The sequence below is a fragment of the Heptranchias perlo genome, chromosome 3 (genome assembly GCF_035084215.1).
Source record: "Heptranchias perlo isolate sHepPer1 chromosome 3, sHepPer1.hap1, whole genome shotgun sequence".
In the NCBI taxonomy this organism is placed as follows: domain Eukaryota; kingdom Metazoa; phylum Chordata; class Chondrichthyes; order Hexanchiformes; family Hexanchidae; genus Heptranchias; species Heptranchias perlo.
In genome coordinates this window covers 94,933,417-94,951,815 of record NC_090327.1, presented here as the reverse complement: position 1 = coordinate 94,951,815, position 18,399 = coordinate 94,933,417, and the positions used below count along the sequence as shown (strand labels likewise).

The 18,399-nt window shown below is 39.3% G+C and overlaps 1 protein-coding gene across 4 annotated transcripts in view; it reads left to right on the top strand.

The window, feature by feature from the left end:
* The window catches only part of enpp2 (ectonucleotide pyrophosphatase/phosphodiesterase 2), an 89,620-nt gene extending 72,317 nt beyond the window's left edge, over nucleotides 1-17,303 (top strand). For all 4 annotated transcript variants that reach the window (XM_067980866.1, XM_067980856.1, XM_067980875.1 and 1 more), the window contains 5 exons: nucleotides 1,509-1,586; nucleotides 4,737-4,869; nucleotides 11,081-11,234; nucleotides 15,004-15,220; nucleotides 15,756-17,303. In XM_067980866.1, the coding sequence (XP_067836967.1) occupies nucleotides 1,509-1,586; nucleotides 4,737-4,869; nucleotides 11,081-11,234; nucleotides 15,004-15,174 (536 nt within the window). In that variant the 3' untranslated portion in view covers nucleotides 15,175-15,220; nucleotides 15,756-17,303. The remainder of the gene's footprint in view (nucleotides 1-1,508; nucleotides 1,587-4,736; nucleotides 4,870-11,080; nucleotides 11,235-15,003; nucleotides 15,221-15,755) is intronic.
* The last annotated feature ends 1,096 nt before the right edge of the window (nucleotides 17,304-18,399 follow it).

Below are 18,399 nucleotides of genomic sequence, written 5' to 3'. Positions count from 1 at the left end.
CTTCCAATACTGAATACTTTTTACTGTCAGAACATTGTAGTGGAAGAACAACCAAAGTATAGCAGTAAAATATAAAGTATGCAAGCAATATTTGAAACAATTGATCCTCTTCGAAGGCAGACAGTTGCTTGTTAGACATCAGAAGACCGGGGGGTTAAAATGTGCTGTGTGATTGCTTTGCCCAATATTTGAATGGAGGCCTTATCCCAGAACAGGCAATTTCAATCGCGATTTCCCTTACTGAATTAGATTGAGAGACTAGGGGGTAGATTTTTGTCTTCACCGGCTAGGTGGTAACCTGACCAATGAATCAATGGAGTGAAAATCAGGTGGGTTCTATAAAAGATGGGCGATTCTCTCTGCCAGGTTACTGCCCAGGCAATGAAGACCACAATCTACCCCTATAACATTTGAATATTGGAGTACTTGAACATTGGATTAGAAAGCAGGAAAACGTTTAAATTGTTTTGCTACAACATTATAGCAGTTGAGTAAGTAGGTAATGAAGATGACAATTTGATTTTAATTTGATACATAATCATGTGAGTGTTTTGCGTCCAATTTGGACGCTTCTAACTTCTCACCAATTTCAAACAAAAATAATGTTTTGTGTAGCATTTTATTCATAAGACTAGGAGATAGATACAATGAGGCAAATCATTTGATTCATCCTTGTTCATCTGTCCAGAAAAAAAAACAAGAACCTACAGGGCTCCTCACTGCCTCCGACTGTTTCTTAAACAATTCCAAGGTGTTTGCTTTCACTTGCTCTTTTGTGTGTAAAAAAAATTCTAATTGGTATCCATTCTGAATTTGCCTTTTGCCAGTTGGAACCTGTGCTCCTTTGTCATACCATTATGGTTTAGCAGGAACTAGTGTTCCAGGTTTACTTTTCCATATGGCTCACTACTTTATATAACTTTGTGCTCCCTTCTTAGTCACCTCTTTTCAAATAATCCAGGATTCTCCAATTGTTTCTCATAACTGAGGCTTCTGACACTGCGGGGAGAGAAAAAACTACTCCCTTATGCAGATAATCAAACTGAGACTGACAAATTTTTCCCTCTAGGGATGAATTGAGTGCAAATGTCAAACTGGGATTGAAACTCGGATCATCTAATCTTGACTTGGTATTGTAACCGCCAGTAGGGAAGAATTTGATTGCAATGTGTAGTGACATCATAAATGACTTTGAAAAGATTTCCACTGGTTGGTATTTTTTGCAAAATCATAAATACAGTTCTCCTCTCCCCCCCACCCCCCCAACCCCACCAATTACCCTTGGAATTATAAATTTTTGGCAAAGAAGGATACATTTCAAAATGCATGGACTATCTCATCAGATTTTTATGCTTTATTTTTAAATAGGCTTTAAATACTAGACTGTGTACATATTACATAAAGGTACTCAAAATTGTTTTATTTCTAACAAAAAAAATCTAAGTACAGAATATACTTCAATGTAATTCCCATCAGATCAATTTTAGTCCTTTTTTCTTATTTTGCAGCCCTTGGTTCCTCTCTTGAAGCTAAATATGATGCCCTTCTAACTTCAAATATTATTCCAATGTATCCCGCTTTTAAAAGTGAGTATACAGTAGTGCTTGTAAAGTCAAAAAGGAAAAATGTCAAAGTAGCAGAATCTTAGTTCTGCGTTTCTGTTACTGAAAATTTAGTATTTTGGTTTGACCACCAGATGGAGTCAAAATCACTTTTATGTCCTTTTGGTTAACAACTTGAGATTGTGAACACTTGTTAACTATCCCGTGCATTACAAGTCTGCCAGTGATATCAACGGGACCACCAGCTACAGGAATCTTGGGCTCCTCTCAAACTAGTGAAGAGCAATGTAGATTGTCGCTCTGCTAATGCCATATTACAGCATGAAAATGTTAGTCGATGTTGTGTAAACCCATCAAACTGTTACTAACTGGCTGTTGTACAATCCTTAAGTAGTATTGTGGTGCTCAACAAATAGTAGATGGTCAGATTCAGGTTACTTTTACATTAATATATATCAATAGTGTTTTTAAGTGTTTGTGAGGTACCTGTTATAAACAGAGAATCATCTTGTTGCAAAGTAATGTCAGTTGTATTTGAAACTTTGTGTTATCGTAGAATCATAGAATGGTTACAGCAATGAAGGAGGCCATTTGGCCCATCGAGTCCGTGCTGGCTCTGTGCAAGAGCAATCCAGCTAGTCCCACTCCCCGCTATCCCGGTAGCCCTGCAATTTTTTTTTCCTTTCAAGTAATTATCCAGTTCGCTTTTGAAAGCCCCTCGGGCAGTGCATTCCAGATCCTAATCATTCGCTGTGTAAAAAGGTTTTTCTTCATGTCACCTTCGGTTCTTTTGCAAATCACCTTAAATCTATGTCCTCTGGTTCTTGACCCTTCCGCCAATGGGAACAGTTCCTCTCTATCTACTCTGTCTAGACCCTTCATGATTTTGAATACCTCTATCAAATCTCCTCTCAACCTTCTTTGTTCCAAGGAGAACAACCCCAGCTTCTTCAGTCTATCCACATACTTAAAGTCCCTCATCCCTGGAATCATTCTAGTAAATCTCCTCTGCACTCTCTCGAAGGCCATCACATCTTTCCTCAAGTGCGGTGCCCAGAATTGGACACAATACTCCAGTTGTGGCTGAACCAGTGTTTTATAAATGTTCATCATGACTTCCTTGCTTTTGTACTCTATGCCTGTATTTATAAAGCCTAGGATCCCGTATGCTTTTTTAACTGCTTTCTCAACCTGCCCTGCCACCTTCAACGATTTGTGCACATATACCTCCAGATCTCTCTGTTCCTGTCCCCCTTCTAAAATTGTGCTCTTTAGTTTATATTGCCTCTCCCCATTCTTCCTACCAAAATGTATCACCTCGCATTTTTGTGGGTTAAATTTCATCTGCCACGTGTCTGCCCATGCCACCAGCCTGTCCGTGTCCTCTTGAAGTCTATCACTATCATCCTCACTGTTCACTACACTTCCAAGTTTTGTGTCATCTGCACATTTTGAAATTGTGCCCTGTACACCCAAGTCCAAGTCATTAATATATATCAAGAAAAGCAGTGGTCCTAGTACTGACCCCTGGGGAACACCACTGCATACCTTCCTCCAATCCAAAAAACAACCCTTCACCACTACTCTCTATTTCCTGCTGCTTCGCCAATTCTGTATACTCACTGCTATTGCCCCTTTTATTCCATGGGCTTCAATCATAATGACAAGCTTATTATGCGGTACTTTATCAAACGCCTTTTGAAAGTCCGTATACACCACGTCAACTGCATTGCCCTCATCCACCCTCTCTGTTAACCTCATCAAAAAACTATCAAATTAGTTAAACACGATTTGCCTTTAACAAATACATGCTGGTTTTCCTAATCAATCCACTCTTGTCCACATGACTGCTACTTCTGACCCGGATTATCGTTTCTAAAAGTTTCCCCATCACTGAGGTTAAACTGACTGGCCTATAGTTGCTGAGTTTATCCTTACACCCTTTTTTGAACAAGGGTATATCATTCGCAATTCTCCAGTCCTCTGGCACCACCCCCGTATCTAAGGATGTTTGGAAGATTATGGCCAGTACCTCCACAATTTCCACCCTTACTTCCCTCAGCGACCTAGGATGCATCCCATCCGGACCGGGTCACTTATCTACTTTAAGTGCAGCTAGCCTTTCCAGTACTTCCTCTATCAATTTTTAGCCCATCCAGTATCTCAACTACATCTTCCTTTACTGAGACTCTGGCAGTATCTTCTTCCATGGTAAAGACAGATGAAAAGTACTCATTTAGTACCTCGGCCAACCCCTCTGTAGATCTCCTTTATGGTTCCTAATTGGCCGCACCCCTCCTCTTACTGCCCGTTTACTGTTTACATGCCTGTAGAAGACTTTTGGATTCCATTTTATGTTGGCCGCCATTCTCATACTCTTTCTCTTTGCTCCTCCTATTTCCTTTTTCACTTCCCCTCTGAACTTTCTATATTCTGCCTGATTCTCACTTGTGTTATCAACCTGACACCTGTCACATGCCCCTTTTTTTCATTTCATCTCACTCACTATCTCTTTTGTCATCCAGGGACCTCTGGATTTAGTTGCCCTACCTTTCACCCTCATGGGAATTTACTTAGACTGTACCCAAGCCATCTCCTCTTTAAAGGCCGCCCACTGTCCAATTACAGTTTTGCCTGCCAATCTTTGATTCCAATTTACCCGGGCTCATCCCACTGAAATAGGCCCTCCTCCAATTGAGTATTTTTACTTTAAAGTGGTCCATGTCCTTTTCCATAGATATTCTAAATCTTATGATACTATCGTCACTGTTCCCTAAATGTTCCCCCACTAACACTTGCTTCACTTGGCCCACCTTATTCCCTAGAACCAAGTCCAGCAATACCTCCTTCCTCATTGGGCTGGAAACATACTGGTCAAGAAAGTTATCCTGAACACATTTCAAAAATTCCTCCTCCTCTTTGCCCCTTATATTATTACTATCCCAGTCTATATTAGGATAGTTGAAGTCCCCCAGTTATCATTACTCTATAGCTTTTGCACCTCTCTGCAATTTCCCTGCAAATTTGCTCCTCTATATCCTTCCTAATAGTTGGTGGCCTATAGAATACACCCAGTACTATAACGACACCTCTTTTGTTTCATAATAATTGTTTGTTAATAATTGTATTATTTTCATCAGCTGTTGTTGTTCTGTTTTGATTACTGTTGTGCAGAAGTGTGGAACTACTTTCACAAGGTAATAGTGAAAAAACTGGCAACAGAACGGAATGGAATTAATGTCATAAGTGGCCCTGTGTTTGATTATGACTTTGATGGACTCTATGACACAATTGATAAAATAAAACGGTAAGCCTAGCCTTTTTGTTTTCTGTCCTGTTTAATTATAAGGCAATGCATTTTATTTACTCTTTGATAGCTTGTTTCTGTGTTGACTTGAGATTAGCTATTTACTGATACCATTTTACTCCAGTTTAACTACACCGACCCCATTCATCAAGTATGGCACGTAACACCTGAAAAGCTTAGTTTTGGCATACATAAGAACATAAGAAGTAGGAGCAGGAGTAGGTCATAAGGCCCCTCGAGCCTGCTCCGCCATTCAATAAAATCATGGCTGATCTTTGACCTCAACTTGTCTTTCACGCCCGATCTCCATATCCCTTGATTCCCATAGAGTCCAAAAATCTATCGATCTCAGCCTTGAATATGCTCAATGACTGAACATCTGGGGTAGAGACTTCCAAAGATTCACAACCCTCTGAGTGAAGGTATTCCTCCTCGTCTCAATCCTAAATGGTTGACCCCTTATCCTGAGACTACACCCCTAATTCTAGACTCTCCAGCCAGGGGAAGCAGCCTCTCAGTATCTGCCTTTTCAAGCCCTCTCAGAATCTTATATGTTTCAATGAGATCACCTCTCATTCTTCTAAACTCCAGAGAATATAGGCCCATTCTACTCAATCTTTCCTCATAGGACAACTCTGTCATCCCAGGAATCGATCTAGTGAACTTTTGTTGCACCCCCTCTAAGGCAAGTATATCCTTCCTTGGGTAAGTAGACCAAAACTGCACAGTACCCCAGGTCTCACCAAAGCCTTGTACAATTGCAGCAAGACTTCCTTACTCTTGTACTCCAACCCCCTTGCAATAAAGGCCAACATGCCATTAGCCTTCCTAATTGTTTGCTGTACCTGCATGTTAACTTTCTGTGCTTTGTGTATAAGGACACCCAAATCTCTCTGCACACCAACATTTAATAGTTTCTCACCATTTAAAAAATATTCTCTTTTTCTATTCTTCCTACCAAAGTGAATAACCTCACATTTCCCCAAATTATATTCCATCTGCCACCTTCTTGCCCACTCAATGAACCTGTCCATATCCCTTTGCAGACTCTTTGTGTCCTCAGCTTACTTTCCCAGCTAACGTTGTATCATCAACAAACTTGGATACATTCCACTCGGCCCCTTCATCTACGTCATTAATATAGATTGTAAAAAGCTGAGGCCCCAGCACCGATCCTTGCGACACCCCACTAGTTATAGCCTGGCAAACTGAAAATGACCCATTTATTCCTACTCTCTCTTTTCTGTCTGTTAACCAATCCTCAATCCGTGCTAATATATTACCCCCAACCCCATGAGCCCTTATCTTGTGTAACAACCTTTTGTGTGGCACCTTTTCAAATGCCTTTTGAAAGTCCAAATATACTACATTCAGGTTCCCCTTTATCTACCCTGTTAGTTACATCCTCAAAAAACTCCAGTAGATTTGCCAAACACTATTTCCCTTTCATAAAACAGTGTTGACTCTGCCTAATCATATTATGATTTTCTAAGTGCCCCATTACTATGTCCTTAATAATAAATTCTAGCATTTTCCCTATGACTAATGTCAGGCTAACTGCCCTGTAGATCTGTGTTTTCTCTCTCCCTCCTTTCTTGAAAAGCGGTGTTACATTTGCTACCTTCTGGGACCGTGCTAGAATCTAGGGAATTTTGGAAGATCACAACCAACGCATCCACTATTTCTGCAGCCACCTCTTTTAGAACCCAAGGATGCAGGCCATCAGGTCCAGGGGATTGGTTGGCTTTTAATCCCATTAATTTCTCCAGTACTTTCTCTTTAATATTAATCACTTTATGTTCCTCACTCTCATTAGCCCCTTGGTTCCCCACTATTTCTGGTCTGTTTTTTGTGTCTTCTACTGTGAAGACAGATACAAAATATTTGTTTAATGTCTCTGCCATTTCCTTATTCCCCATTATAATTTCTCCTGTCTCAGCCTCTAAGGGACCCACAGTTACTTCCGCTACTCTCTTCCTTTTTGCATACTTGTAGAAGCTCTTACAATCTGTTTTTATATTTCTTGCTAATTTTCTCTCATTCTATTTTCTCGCTCTTTATCAATATTTTGGTCATCCTTTGCAGGTTTCTAAAACTCACCCAATCCTCAGGCTTACTATTCTTCTTGGCAACATTATAAGCCTCTTCTTTTAATCTAATACTCTTCTCAACTACTTTAGTTAGCCACGGATGGATCACTTTTCACATGGACTTTTTATTCCTCCATGGAATGTATATTCATTGAGAATTATTAAGTGTTTTTTTTAAATGTTCATCATTGCTTATCTACCTAGCAAATCTACCTACAATTTGTCTGCAGGACTCGATTTTCTTTTGAGACTTCTTCACGTAACCTTTCATCTATTAAGTAGAGCAAGAACTTAAACGGCTGCATATCAAAAATGGTGCTGGTCTAGACTCAGTTTACAATGCCCATATAATAATCACAAGTCATCAGATGATGAACATAAATCACAAAATGCTGATTATGAAACATGCCATGAAAGGCGGGTAAACTCTTTGCCTATCTCTCTCTCCTTGCACCCACATACTTGAGTCCCTCCCCTGTTGTTTTGTCTTATCCTATATTTTTACATTGGCCAGAAAATTCTTTACGGTTGCTCCCTCTCTGACGGCATTACTTCACCAGATAACCCTATTTACACGTGTAGATGGGGTTTCTGTCCCAATTCCGGCAATATAATGCTGGCAGAGTGAGACCAGCTCCCAGGAATTTCCCAGCTGTTACTTTTCACATTAAGATTTTTTTCACCCATTGAGATGTTTTTAGTTAGTGTGAATGGGAAGCTAGAATTTTCAGCTTTAAAGCCCCTTGTGGCACAATAATTTGCAGGATCACTTTTAGCCAGTGTCAAATCTTGATTTAAGAAAGGTAAAGTATACAAAAGAAATGTAGTGAGATAGGAAGTCAAGGAATGAAAAAAGTAAAGAAACCAAAGAAAAGAAGGCAGTTGTGAAAGAAGGCAGAAATAAAGAGAAGAGATAGTTATATGTCAAGAATGTTCCCCCGGAAGGCTAGTATCATTAGAGTCATTTATTTGGAGGGAGAGAAGAAGAGATGGAAAAGCCTTTTCAGGTCATGAATGTTCCTTCATGCATCAGTTACATGCACCATATCAGATTGGTCAAGAAATAGAATGGATGATGTCCATATAGATGTATGTAGGTTGTTCCATGCTCACAGATGTGAAGATAAAATAAAAATGTGAAAGGAGGAAAGAGAAAATGAAAGAATGATGAAGAAAAATAGGCAATGCCAAGCGTACGAGGAAGAAGGGAAAGCAACTACACAATCACAAAAGAGTGAAATAATAGGAATAATGGGGAAAAAATGAGAAGTAAAGTCACAAATTTTCACCGTAAGTTTTTAAGGAAAATTAACCCCTGCTGGACAATTAAATTGTTTGCAATGAATCTGCTTGTGCCACGGACAAGATAATTCACCCAATTCTAGCACTGGAGTATTGACACCACACATTCGCAAAAGAAATTGACCAGGTTGTACCTATAAAATGGCCTGGTCAGTATTTTAAATTATAGGCCACGATTGGCTGAAAAACCATCTTCCAGAGGTTTCCACCTCCAAATGGATGCTGGGACCTGGGAAGCAAAAGAAAGCATGCATATAAAGTACTTCGAGGTTTTTAAAACAAACACAGTATGAAAAACTAGAATAGAGTGCATGAAGTAAAAAAAAATAGAGGGGAGGGAGAATGAAGAGGAGGAACATGGGAAGACAAGGCAAGAGGAGGCAAAGCATTTCAAAACTTTTGGGAGTTTATTTTTGTAGTTTAGAATTATTATGTAATAAAGTAACTCCTGATAGTTGTATAGCTTTATTAATGTAATATTAATGATTATTTCAGTAGCACAGCAAGTGAACTGAAAACATTTTTTTTAAATGGCTGGCCCAGAGAGATTCCAATATCCTTGGGTCTTCTGGCAGTCTATCGTTAAATGATGTAATATGTGTTTACATATTTACTATAAATCTTTTACTATTTCTCCGCACAAGCCTCCCACCTGAGTAAAAAATTTTTAAAAGCCTGACATTTAATGGACTGTCAAGAACAGATTGAAATGTTTGCTTATTTAGACTGTAACATAAATTATCCAGCAGCCCCAAAGGTATGCCCAAGCTATACTTGCAGAGTTAATGCATCACCTGTTTAAAAAAGCTATAGGTCACTTTGGTTAAAGGTACTAGAATTTCCATGATGCAGTTTGTCATCTGTGCACTTGGAAAGATCCACTCAGCAACTCTAATGGAAGCAAATATGGGCTGGCTTCCAGCTTGTAATTAACCAAGGAACTTTAACTTATGAACGCTGATACTGCCACTGGGCTGCAATGTCAAATATTTACAGAACAATATTCAAGGAAGGGGAGTACTCTATCCTAATGCTGTTATATTGCAACTAATGACTCAACTCTAGTATCTGCCAGTAAATCTTGATTGTAGTGCACAAACAATGCTCTGTGTATATGTGGTGAGAAAGAATTAAATATTTTCTAGTATTAAAAACATTACTTTCAAGTTTTAAAAATTCCAAGAAGATCCAAAGTATGTTCTGGGGACTTTTGAAATGTGATGTGGCACTGGGCTGGAGTTATACTCCAGCTGCTGCAAACACAACGTGGTGTTGACTCTTGGAGGGCGGTCTCGCACCACTTGACTTTACTGCACTCAGGTTATACATCTATTTTTCACTTTGCACACAACTGCAAACAGTACAACTGTAACGATACCACTACATCCTAAATTATTTAATTCTGAAGGGTTTTGATAGAGTAAATAGGGAAAGAATATTTCCAATGGTTGAGCAGCCAGTGATGAGAGTCATCAATTTAAAATTGTTACTAAGAGAATGCGGAGAGAGATTAGGAGAAATGTCTTTACACAGATGATTGTTGAAGCATGGAATACACAGGAAGTGGTTGTGGCAGAGACCATTGCATCTTTTACAGCAAAATAGGACAAATACCGGATGCAACAGAAGATAGAGGGTTATGGGGAGAGAGTGAGGGATAAGTTTTGGATTACTCTAGCAAAAGGCTGGCACAGATACAAGGGCCAAATATCCTCTTTCAATTTGTAAACTTTTATGGTTATATTCCGCTCTTCCAAAAAAAAATGTTCAGAATACCTGTTACCAGAAAAGAAGAAAGTGCCCATATTTCTAATTGACTAATATAGTTGAATTTTTTGAGGTCACTAACATGAGGATAGGGGAGTGTCTATGGATATGGTCTACACGGACTTCCAGAAGTCATTTCATCAGGTTCCGCACAGGAGATTATTATCAAAGTGAGAGCGCATTGAATTCAAGGTAACCTTATGACATGGGTCGGTAATTGGTGGGGAGGTGTGAGAGACAGAGTAGGGATAAAAGGTTTGTTCTCTGATTGGCTTTTCACCATGTATATTAATGACTTGGATGAAGGAGTAATGAATTGCATATCCAAGTTTGCAGATGACACTAAGTTAAGAGGTACATGTGGATGGGAGTAGGAAGTTACCCAGTGGTACAGACAAACTAAAGGAGTGTGCAAAACTATGGTGAATGGAGTTCAGTGTGGGAAAGTCTGAGGTTATCCACTTTGGATTTGAGAAAGACAAATCTGAATATTTTCTGAACAGTGAGAAACTAGGAACTGTGGAGGAGCAAAGGGATTGAGGTGTCCCATGTGCACAAAACACTAAAAGCTGGGTGCAAAGGTACAAAAAGTAATCAAAAAGGCTAATGGAATGTTGGCCTTTATCTCTAGGAGGCTGGAATTCAAAAGTGAGGAAGTTATGCTTCAGTTGTACAGAGCCTTGGTCAGACCTGATCTGGAGCACTGCATTCAGTTTTGGGCGCCAAACCTCAGGAAAGAGATATTGGTTTTGGAAGGGATGCAGCGCAAATTCATCAGAATGATAAAGGGGTTTAAAGGGTTAAATAATTAGGACAATTACATGATGAGAACCAACAACATATCTGTATTAACTAACTGTCTCATAGGAATATAAGGGTGGCTTTTGCTGCCAGTGGGGCAGGGCCTCACAAAGTTCAGTCTAAAATGCATAAATATTGTGAATTGCTGGGTAATACTATCGACCTCCGTTAAAGCATGCATGATGATAGAAAAACATGAAATACTGTGTACTCGAGTTTTAGTACCATTTGAATTTTGTTTTCTCTTTTAGGCAAGTTGATGGTTCGATCCCCGTCCCAACTCATTACTACAGTATTATTACTAGCTGCCTGGATAGCACTCAGCCTGTGGACAAGTGTGATGGGCCACTCACCGCTTCATCGTTTATTCTCCCACACAGACCCGACAATGACGAAAGTTGTAATGTAAGTGTAGAAAATAGGAGAATTAAACAATACAGTGTGATAATGGCATTGTTTTAGTGTTGCACCCACAGCCATTGCCTGAGACGAATCACCTCTATATAAAAATAAATGCGTGGAGTGTTTTTCTCCTCTAATTTCCTCTTTCAGTTTTCTTCCCTTTCCCTTACTTTTCCAGGGGTGCACTACTACCCAAGGGACTATACCAGAACAACATATGTTCTGATACAGTTCTTTGAATAGTCTTGTGCACCAGGTACATCTCTCAAATGACCATTCTTAACGAGCTGGGATAGTGAGTGTTGCTGGACTATTCGAGCTGAGCCGAGCTCCTCTCCATGTGCATTCTCCAACAGGGGTCAATGGATAGTGATCCGAATTGAGAACCCTGACTTTTTTTCTCCCTTAGCTTAGACACACTGAGACCAATTGTAGCACCCTCATCACTCTTGGCACTCTAGCACTCTAAGTCATTACACACAAAAGATTGCATCTTGGATGTTGCCCGTCTCTATGGCATGGTATCACACCAGGCAGTACATTTACACACCTTAGTCAATTCCTTAAGTGTTGAATCTAGTTTCCCTTCATCTCCAAAATTAAGAGTATCAGAATCAAATAATTTTATTCTCTTCCGTCTAATTTTGCAATTTGGTTCATTCACTGTTCTCTGAGAACAGCACTTTTATACTACAAGCAAATCCAGCAACACCATTAGGTATTTAGCCACCTCACCCAGAGACCAGAGGCCCATTACAGTACCAAAGTATACGTAACAGTGTAACTTCCTTATTCTCATACACCAACATGTGCATTTATCTCCATTCTGTCAAGTCCATTAGGAGAAAAGGCAAAAACTGTTCAAGGATATATGCTGTGTAATTCGGAGGCAGACATTACCCAGAACAAACGTATAACTTTCCTGTCCTGCTTGACTCCTTATCCAAATTCAGCATCCAAAGCCGGATACGTTTTTAACAATGGCAATCCAGAAATTTTAAACTGTCCACAATATAGTGGTCACTGTTCTTAATGGATTGTAACAAGCACCTGGCAAAAATAAGGCCCAAACTTGGGAAATGCTTCCCAAATACTTTAAGAAATACAAACCAAATTTAAATATATCTAAATACCTTCTGATTCTAAGCCACATTGTTGTTTTGAGTAAATAAATGAAATGATATCGTCATTAAAATATAGATCTGAAAGCAAATTAATCTCTCTTTTAACATGACTAAAGTCTGAAGTTACTGAAGTAAACCAGAAAACTGCAGGCTGCGGAGGAGAAAGATGAGATTATTCCTGAAGCATGCATTGAGCTTTATTAGAACATTGTAAGAGACCAAAGACAGAAAGGAAACCTGGTTAAGTGCCCTGAAATCAAGCACATCTTAGAAACTCCGGTGTAGAAAGTAGAGTCATCAGAGTTTATACAATAGAGAGGAAGAAACTGGTAGAAAGGGATAGAGTCTGTAGGAGAAGCAAGGTAGAAAGAAACATTTTCTAGGGATAGATCGAGAAATAAAGAAATCCAGGAAAGGAAGAGAATAGTCAGAGATGGACTATGTGAAGGTGAGGGATGGTTGGGAATTGGAAGCATAGTTAATGAATTTCTCTAGATCAGGGAAAGAACAGGAATTATCACCAACACAGTCATCAATGTAACAGAAAAAGAGGTCTGGCATGGGATCTATGTAGGACTGGAACAAAGAGTGTTCAACATACCCTACAAAAAGGCAGGCATAGCTGGGACCTTGGTGGGTTTCCATACCAACACCCTGGGCATTATATTCAACTGCTCACCTGAAAAATGGGCAGCCCGTAGTCAAAAATTGGAGGGGCATCTCAGCTGCCCAAGGACCGCCTGATGTAATTTTCAGATGGTCTTGTAAACGGGTGAGCAGCCCACCTGCTAGCTTCTGGTGGGAAGCAGCTTAAATATGTAAATTGGGGTGCTACACTGGTTGCAGAACAGTGATTGCAATTTTCAGGTACAAGTGAACTGGAGATGCCCCACACATACTCTGTCCATTTGTACCAGATGTTGACCAGCGTAACCAGTGGTCTTTAAAGGGACCGCTGGAGGCTGCTCAAACAACGGCCGAGAAAATATTTTATTTTTATTTTTGTGGGTCAGAAGGAACAGGGGCCCACAAAAAAATAACTCGGGCTCGCTGCCAGCCCATATGAGAGGAAGGCAGCAGCAGAAGAGCTCAGCATCATGTCAAGCTCAGAATTGTTAAGCTGGGGTGTAGGGGATGAAACTGAGACCCTTGTTAATGATAGATCATTTGGGGTCGGAGAGAGGATGGCCAAGGGAGAATGGTGAAAAACTGACAATGGGTCAGAAGGATCTGAAGGGGATGAGGGCTCGTTGGATTGGAGGGATCCAAGGGTTGTTTGTGTTTCTGGTTCTTGCTTCCTGGAAAAACAATGTTTTTTGTTAAAGCGCTGGATGAAACAAAGGATGTCATGGAACTAAGGACAAGGACAGCTTCACTATAGATTGAGCCAATGCTGCTGACGAAAGGGGTTGAGAACATGCACGTGGCAGTGTATGGTAGAGAGGGTGGATTGCATGGTGGCAGGAGCAGTGGTTAGATGAGTGTTAAATATCATGGCGATATTGATGGTCATGGGTAGATCTAAAAGAGGAAAGGTGAAATTAGAGCAGAATCCATGTGGAATGAGTTGGAGCAGGAGACAGGTACTGAGAAAAGGGATGTGGCTATAAAAGCGGGTTTTAGGACATAGTCACAAGAAGAAAGGACGGGGCTACCAAAGAAGGTGAACAGGGTGAAAGAAACAAATAGAAATCACAGAAAAGAGAAGAGCTCTTCTTCAAGGCTAGCAGAGAAGTGGCAATAAATTAAACAATACAAATAAAAAGCGAAACACTGCAAATGCTGATAATCTGAAACAAAAACATAAGAAACTCGAAGCACACATCAGGCCAGTCAGTATCTGTGGAGGAAACAGACAGTCGATGTTTTGGGTTTGTACCCTTCATGAGAAATGAAAAATAAGGCAACAGAGAGGAGGATCTTTTTGAATAGCTGTCCTGCGACACAGGAATGATAGCGTGTACGGGCATATCCCCCGCGTGACCTTTCAACCTCGACCATACTTCTGGGGAGTTGAAGAGTAGAAGTCATGGGATTCCCCACAAGAAGGAAAAATTGGAGGGAAAATCATTCTAGCCCAATCTTATGCATCATTCTGCAGCTGATCAAAAGTGCCTTTGGAATGGGCTTGAGAGCAGATCACTTGTCCTTCCCCTCCTGAGGGGATTTAAGGGGGGGGGGGGGCTGTTAAATAAATAAATGGATTAGTTTGAGTTTTTTTCCCAAAACTTCTTGGAATTTCTTTTGTTATTTACAGAAGAACTCTAATGATATGTACTATCGTGGGGTTTTTTTTCTCTCTAAGCCTTTTATTTTGTTGCATCATTTAAAAAAAAGAATTGGATTGATTTTCTTGTTAGTTATTTAACATAGTCAGTTTACAGTTATTCTTTTGGACCTAAATTTGAATCCAAGCCAGACTGATGGGAAGAAAGTTTCTTTTTTCTGCTGTCTGCGAGGGGCATACAAGAAATATGAGCATATAAAAAAGGTGAGAAGAGGCTGTCAGGCTCAACAATTCTCATTGTATTGACTACATGGAGCACGGCCCTTCCCAACTACTAGTAATACTAGCACTGTATGTTCACAGAAAAAATACGGTTAGAACACAGACAAATAGAAAGTAATCTCGTGTTTGTATATTTCAGAGTAACGACGATGAATCAAGATGGGTTGAAGACCTCATGAAGTTACACACGGCACGTGTGCGCGACATCGAACACCTGACTGGTTTGGATTTCTACCGCAAGACCAGCAGAGCTTATCCTGAAATCCTTTCTTTAAAGACATTTTTACAGACATTTGAAAGTGAAATCTAAATCTCCTTTTTATTTGTTGTTCTTGCAGTACATCTTTTACTTACAGGTGTATATTTTTTTAATACTCTTTGTTTTTGTATTTATTAATTCAAAACCAGAATATTTTAAAAGCTGTTTCTTTAAAGCTTTGCACCTAACATGTCACACTTAATAACAAGCATGTGTCTTTTTCCCCTCTTCTTTGTCATTATTTAGCTGTTTGAGTGATGCCTGTGTTTAAACTGTTTGTATTACTGCAGCTTTTGTTCTTGCCTAAAATTAGGACTTAGGCTGCAGGATTTAAACTTGCATTGAGAGAAATCAAAGATTATTCAGTGCATTGTTTGTTCTGTAATTTCTGTCCTGCGTATCAAAAATAAGATATGTAAAATTACATTTATACTTCATTATTGCTGAGACAAGGCAGACTTATATTTATGCTTTATAGGCAAATCAAATCACAGATATAATGAACCGTAAATCAAATTGCAACAATTCTGCTTTGATTTGATAAAGGATTATTTGCCTATCAAAGAAGTAAAATGTTATATTAAATGCAACATAAAACAGGCTCCTATTTACACTTTTGTTGCACATTACAGAGTCGCTCTCAGTGGGGAAGATGCATGTGGCCTGAGAGATCTAAAGAGATGGAAGAAAAGAAAATAGCGTAGTGTTTGCTGTTATGTTTGGGAACATCTTTTTTCTTTGATATTTGATAGAGTTTTTGATTGGAATTTTTATATGTGTATAAATATGTTCTGGAATAAGTTGCAATCAATAAGAAGTTTTTTTTTAAAGGATAGGTTTTAAAATAAGCCTTTTGCCATAACAGTAAATCTCAAGCATTCTGTTTGAGGTTTAATAGTTATTCCACATTAAATATATCACAACTGGAGCAATATACAGCTTCAGTATGGATAGTCTGGGTCCACCTCAACTCAATTCACTAGTCAGTCACGGAATTTGTACAGAATGAAATAGGAAAAAAATGCAAAAAATAAATGCCTTCTCAAAATTCAGTGCATGACGCTGTAGAGAAGGCCCAGTGTTACTGCCTCGATTTCATACAGGCTGCAAATGTTTACTGTGGATTGGATGCTTGTTAACATTAAAACTGTGCATATCAACCTAGCTTTTAAAAAAAATCCAAGTTACAATATGGAGTACTGGATTTACTGTATTTGTGAGGGTCACTTACTCATCTCAATGACGAACCTCACCATTGGATGGCAGTGAAGTTGACTGATCTGTTGAAAGTGACGTTTTGAACAAGAAATTCAGTTTTATATCTGCAACTCAGAGTAGAGATCATGGAAGTACATCGCAATTTTCCTAAATTATACAGGGGGTTGAATTTCAGCGAGGGTTCTCCTGAACAGTGGCTTAAACCAATTTTCTGGGGTTACCACAGCTCTGCTACTGTAGTTAAGGTGGACAATTGGGAGAATCCCTGTGGAAATTCACCCCCATACAGCTATGTGTTTTTCAAGAAATGTGAACTTAGAATTAAAACTTCAACAAAAAATAATAAATTAGAACTATTTTAAGAAGAATAGAGCTAAGATGTTGCAAAACAGCATGAGCCCAAGGAGTTAATTTTAAAAAGAATGTTCTAACTGAGCATGTTGAAGTAACTTGGATAGAACATTACAAGTAAAATATTGTTGTGCAGCCTTGAATGGTTGTGGGATATACTTCTGAGGTTAGAATTTCCACAACCTGGGATGGCTTGTGGTGTGGGCTATTTCTTTTATTACAAAAAAAACCATGAAACAATTGAGGAAAGTCTGTGTTTCACCTCCCAGAAAGCTCTGGGATTAAGATACTGCCCAGGATTCCTCTAACCTCACATATGTGGGTTCTGTTTCAGTTGAAATATGCACAAATTCCAGAACAGAAGGAATACCATAAAAACTTGCCAGATAATGTATGCAGTACATTCTGATAATGAGTTGACTAAAGGGTGTTTTGTTTGTTTTGTACTGCTATCTCCATGTTCTTCAATAATATGCTTTTATACTGAACTGGAGGGAGTGTTGGTACAGAATGTACACGCGGTTGAATTGCCCTGGTACAATAGGTCATTTCTGTGTACTGGTTTAGTTAAAAAAAAATGGGAACAAATAAACATAATCATGAAAAAGAAACTTGATCATTGTATTGTAGAATTTACTTTTTTATATTTTCATTGTTTTTGTAATAATGTTCAAAGCTTAACGTGTAGCCAAGCAGACCTGTACCCACTTTCCAGTTTTAAAAAAAAGTTTAAAATTGATGTTTTCTCACATTGCACGGGCTACTTGTTGCCAAGCAAACTTTCATCATCAAGGGTTGTGGTGATGTGGGTGAAGGTTGGTTGCATGACACTCTGGTTCATGTTTACAAACTGATTCAGTCAATATCTTTCAACAAGTGAGAGGAACTGCGGTCAGCTAGGCCATTCCACTTTATTCCTATACTCCTCCCCCCACCTTCCTGAAAAAACAATACTCTGCTGCTACTTCTGAGTTCCATCTAATAATCTGGCTGAGTACAATCTGGTAGGTGGATCTGAGTTACATACAATTCCAGGGCTTGAAACCTCAAACTTGTGTTTAATAGTCAAGTAACCTGCCACTTATTCTGTGCAGATACCATCCTCAGAAGAAATTCCTTTTCATTGCGAGGGCTAAGGATGATTGTCACTAGTGTTTTATTTCTGATACACAGACACTCTTGATCATCTTCAATAACCATGATTTTGCTCATAGATTCTCAAGACATTCTCATCACCTGGTCAAAACTCATCCCTATAATTGAGAAACTGAATGAGTATTGCAGAGAGAGAGAGGCAATTATCATTTTTCACATAATTTTTGAAATCTGCCCACATCATTGGTAAAATTCATCTTGCAAACCAGAGACTCCCACTCACTTGTTTTGCGATGATGTTTCTGCAGATAGAGCAACAGCTCCAGTCATATCAAAGGTGAAATGGCAGCCCATATCTAACAAATGTTTCTAAAGCAGTGACACCTCCAGTACGGTGGCAGAGGAATCTTTTTATAAAACTCAAGCCAATAGTTATCCAAACATGTTTAGTACAAAGTTACATTTGCAACTTTGTCAACCTACCCTCTGATCGTGCCCAATTTCAGGGTAAGGATTGTCAAAAGGGTCCAGAAGAGCAGAGCTCAACCCAGTCATGGCAAGATGCTGAACTCAAAGCAAGTGCTGTTGCTGAGAGGCATTTATCTTTGCTGC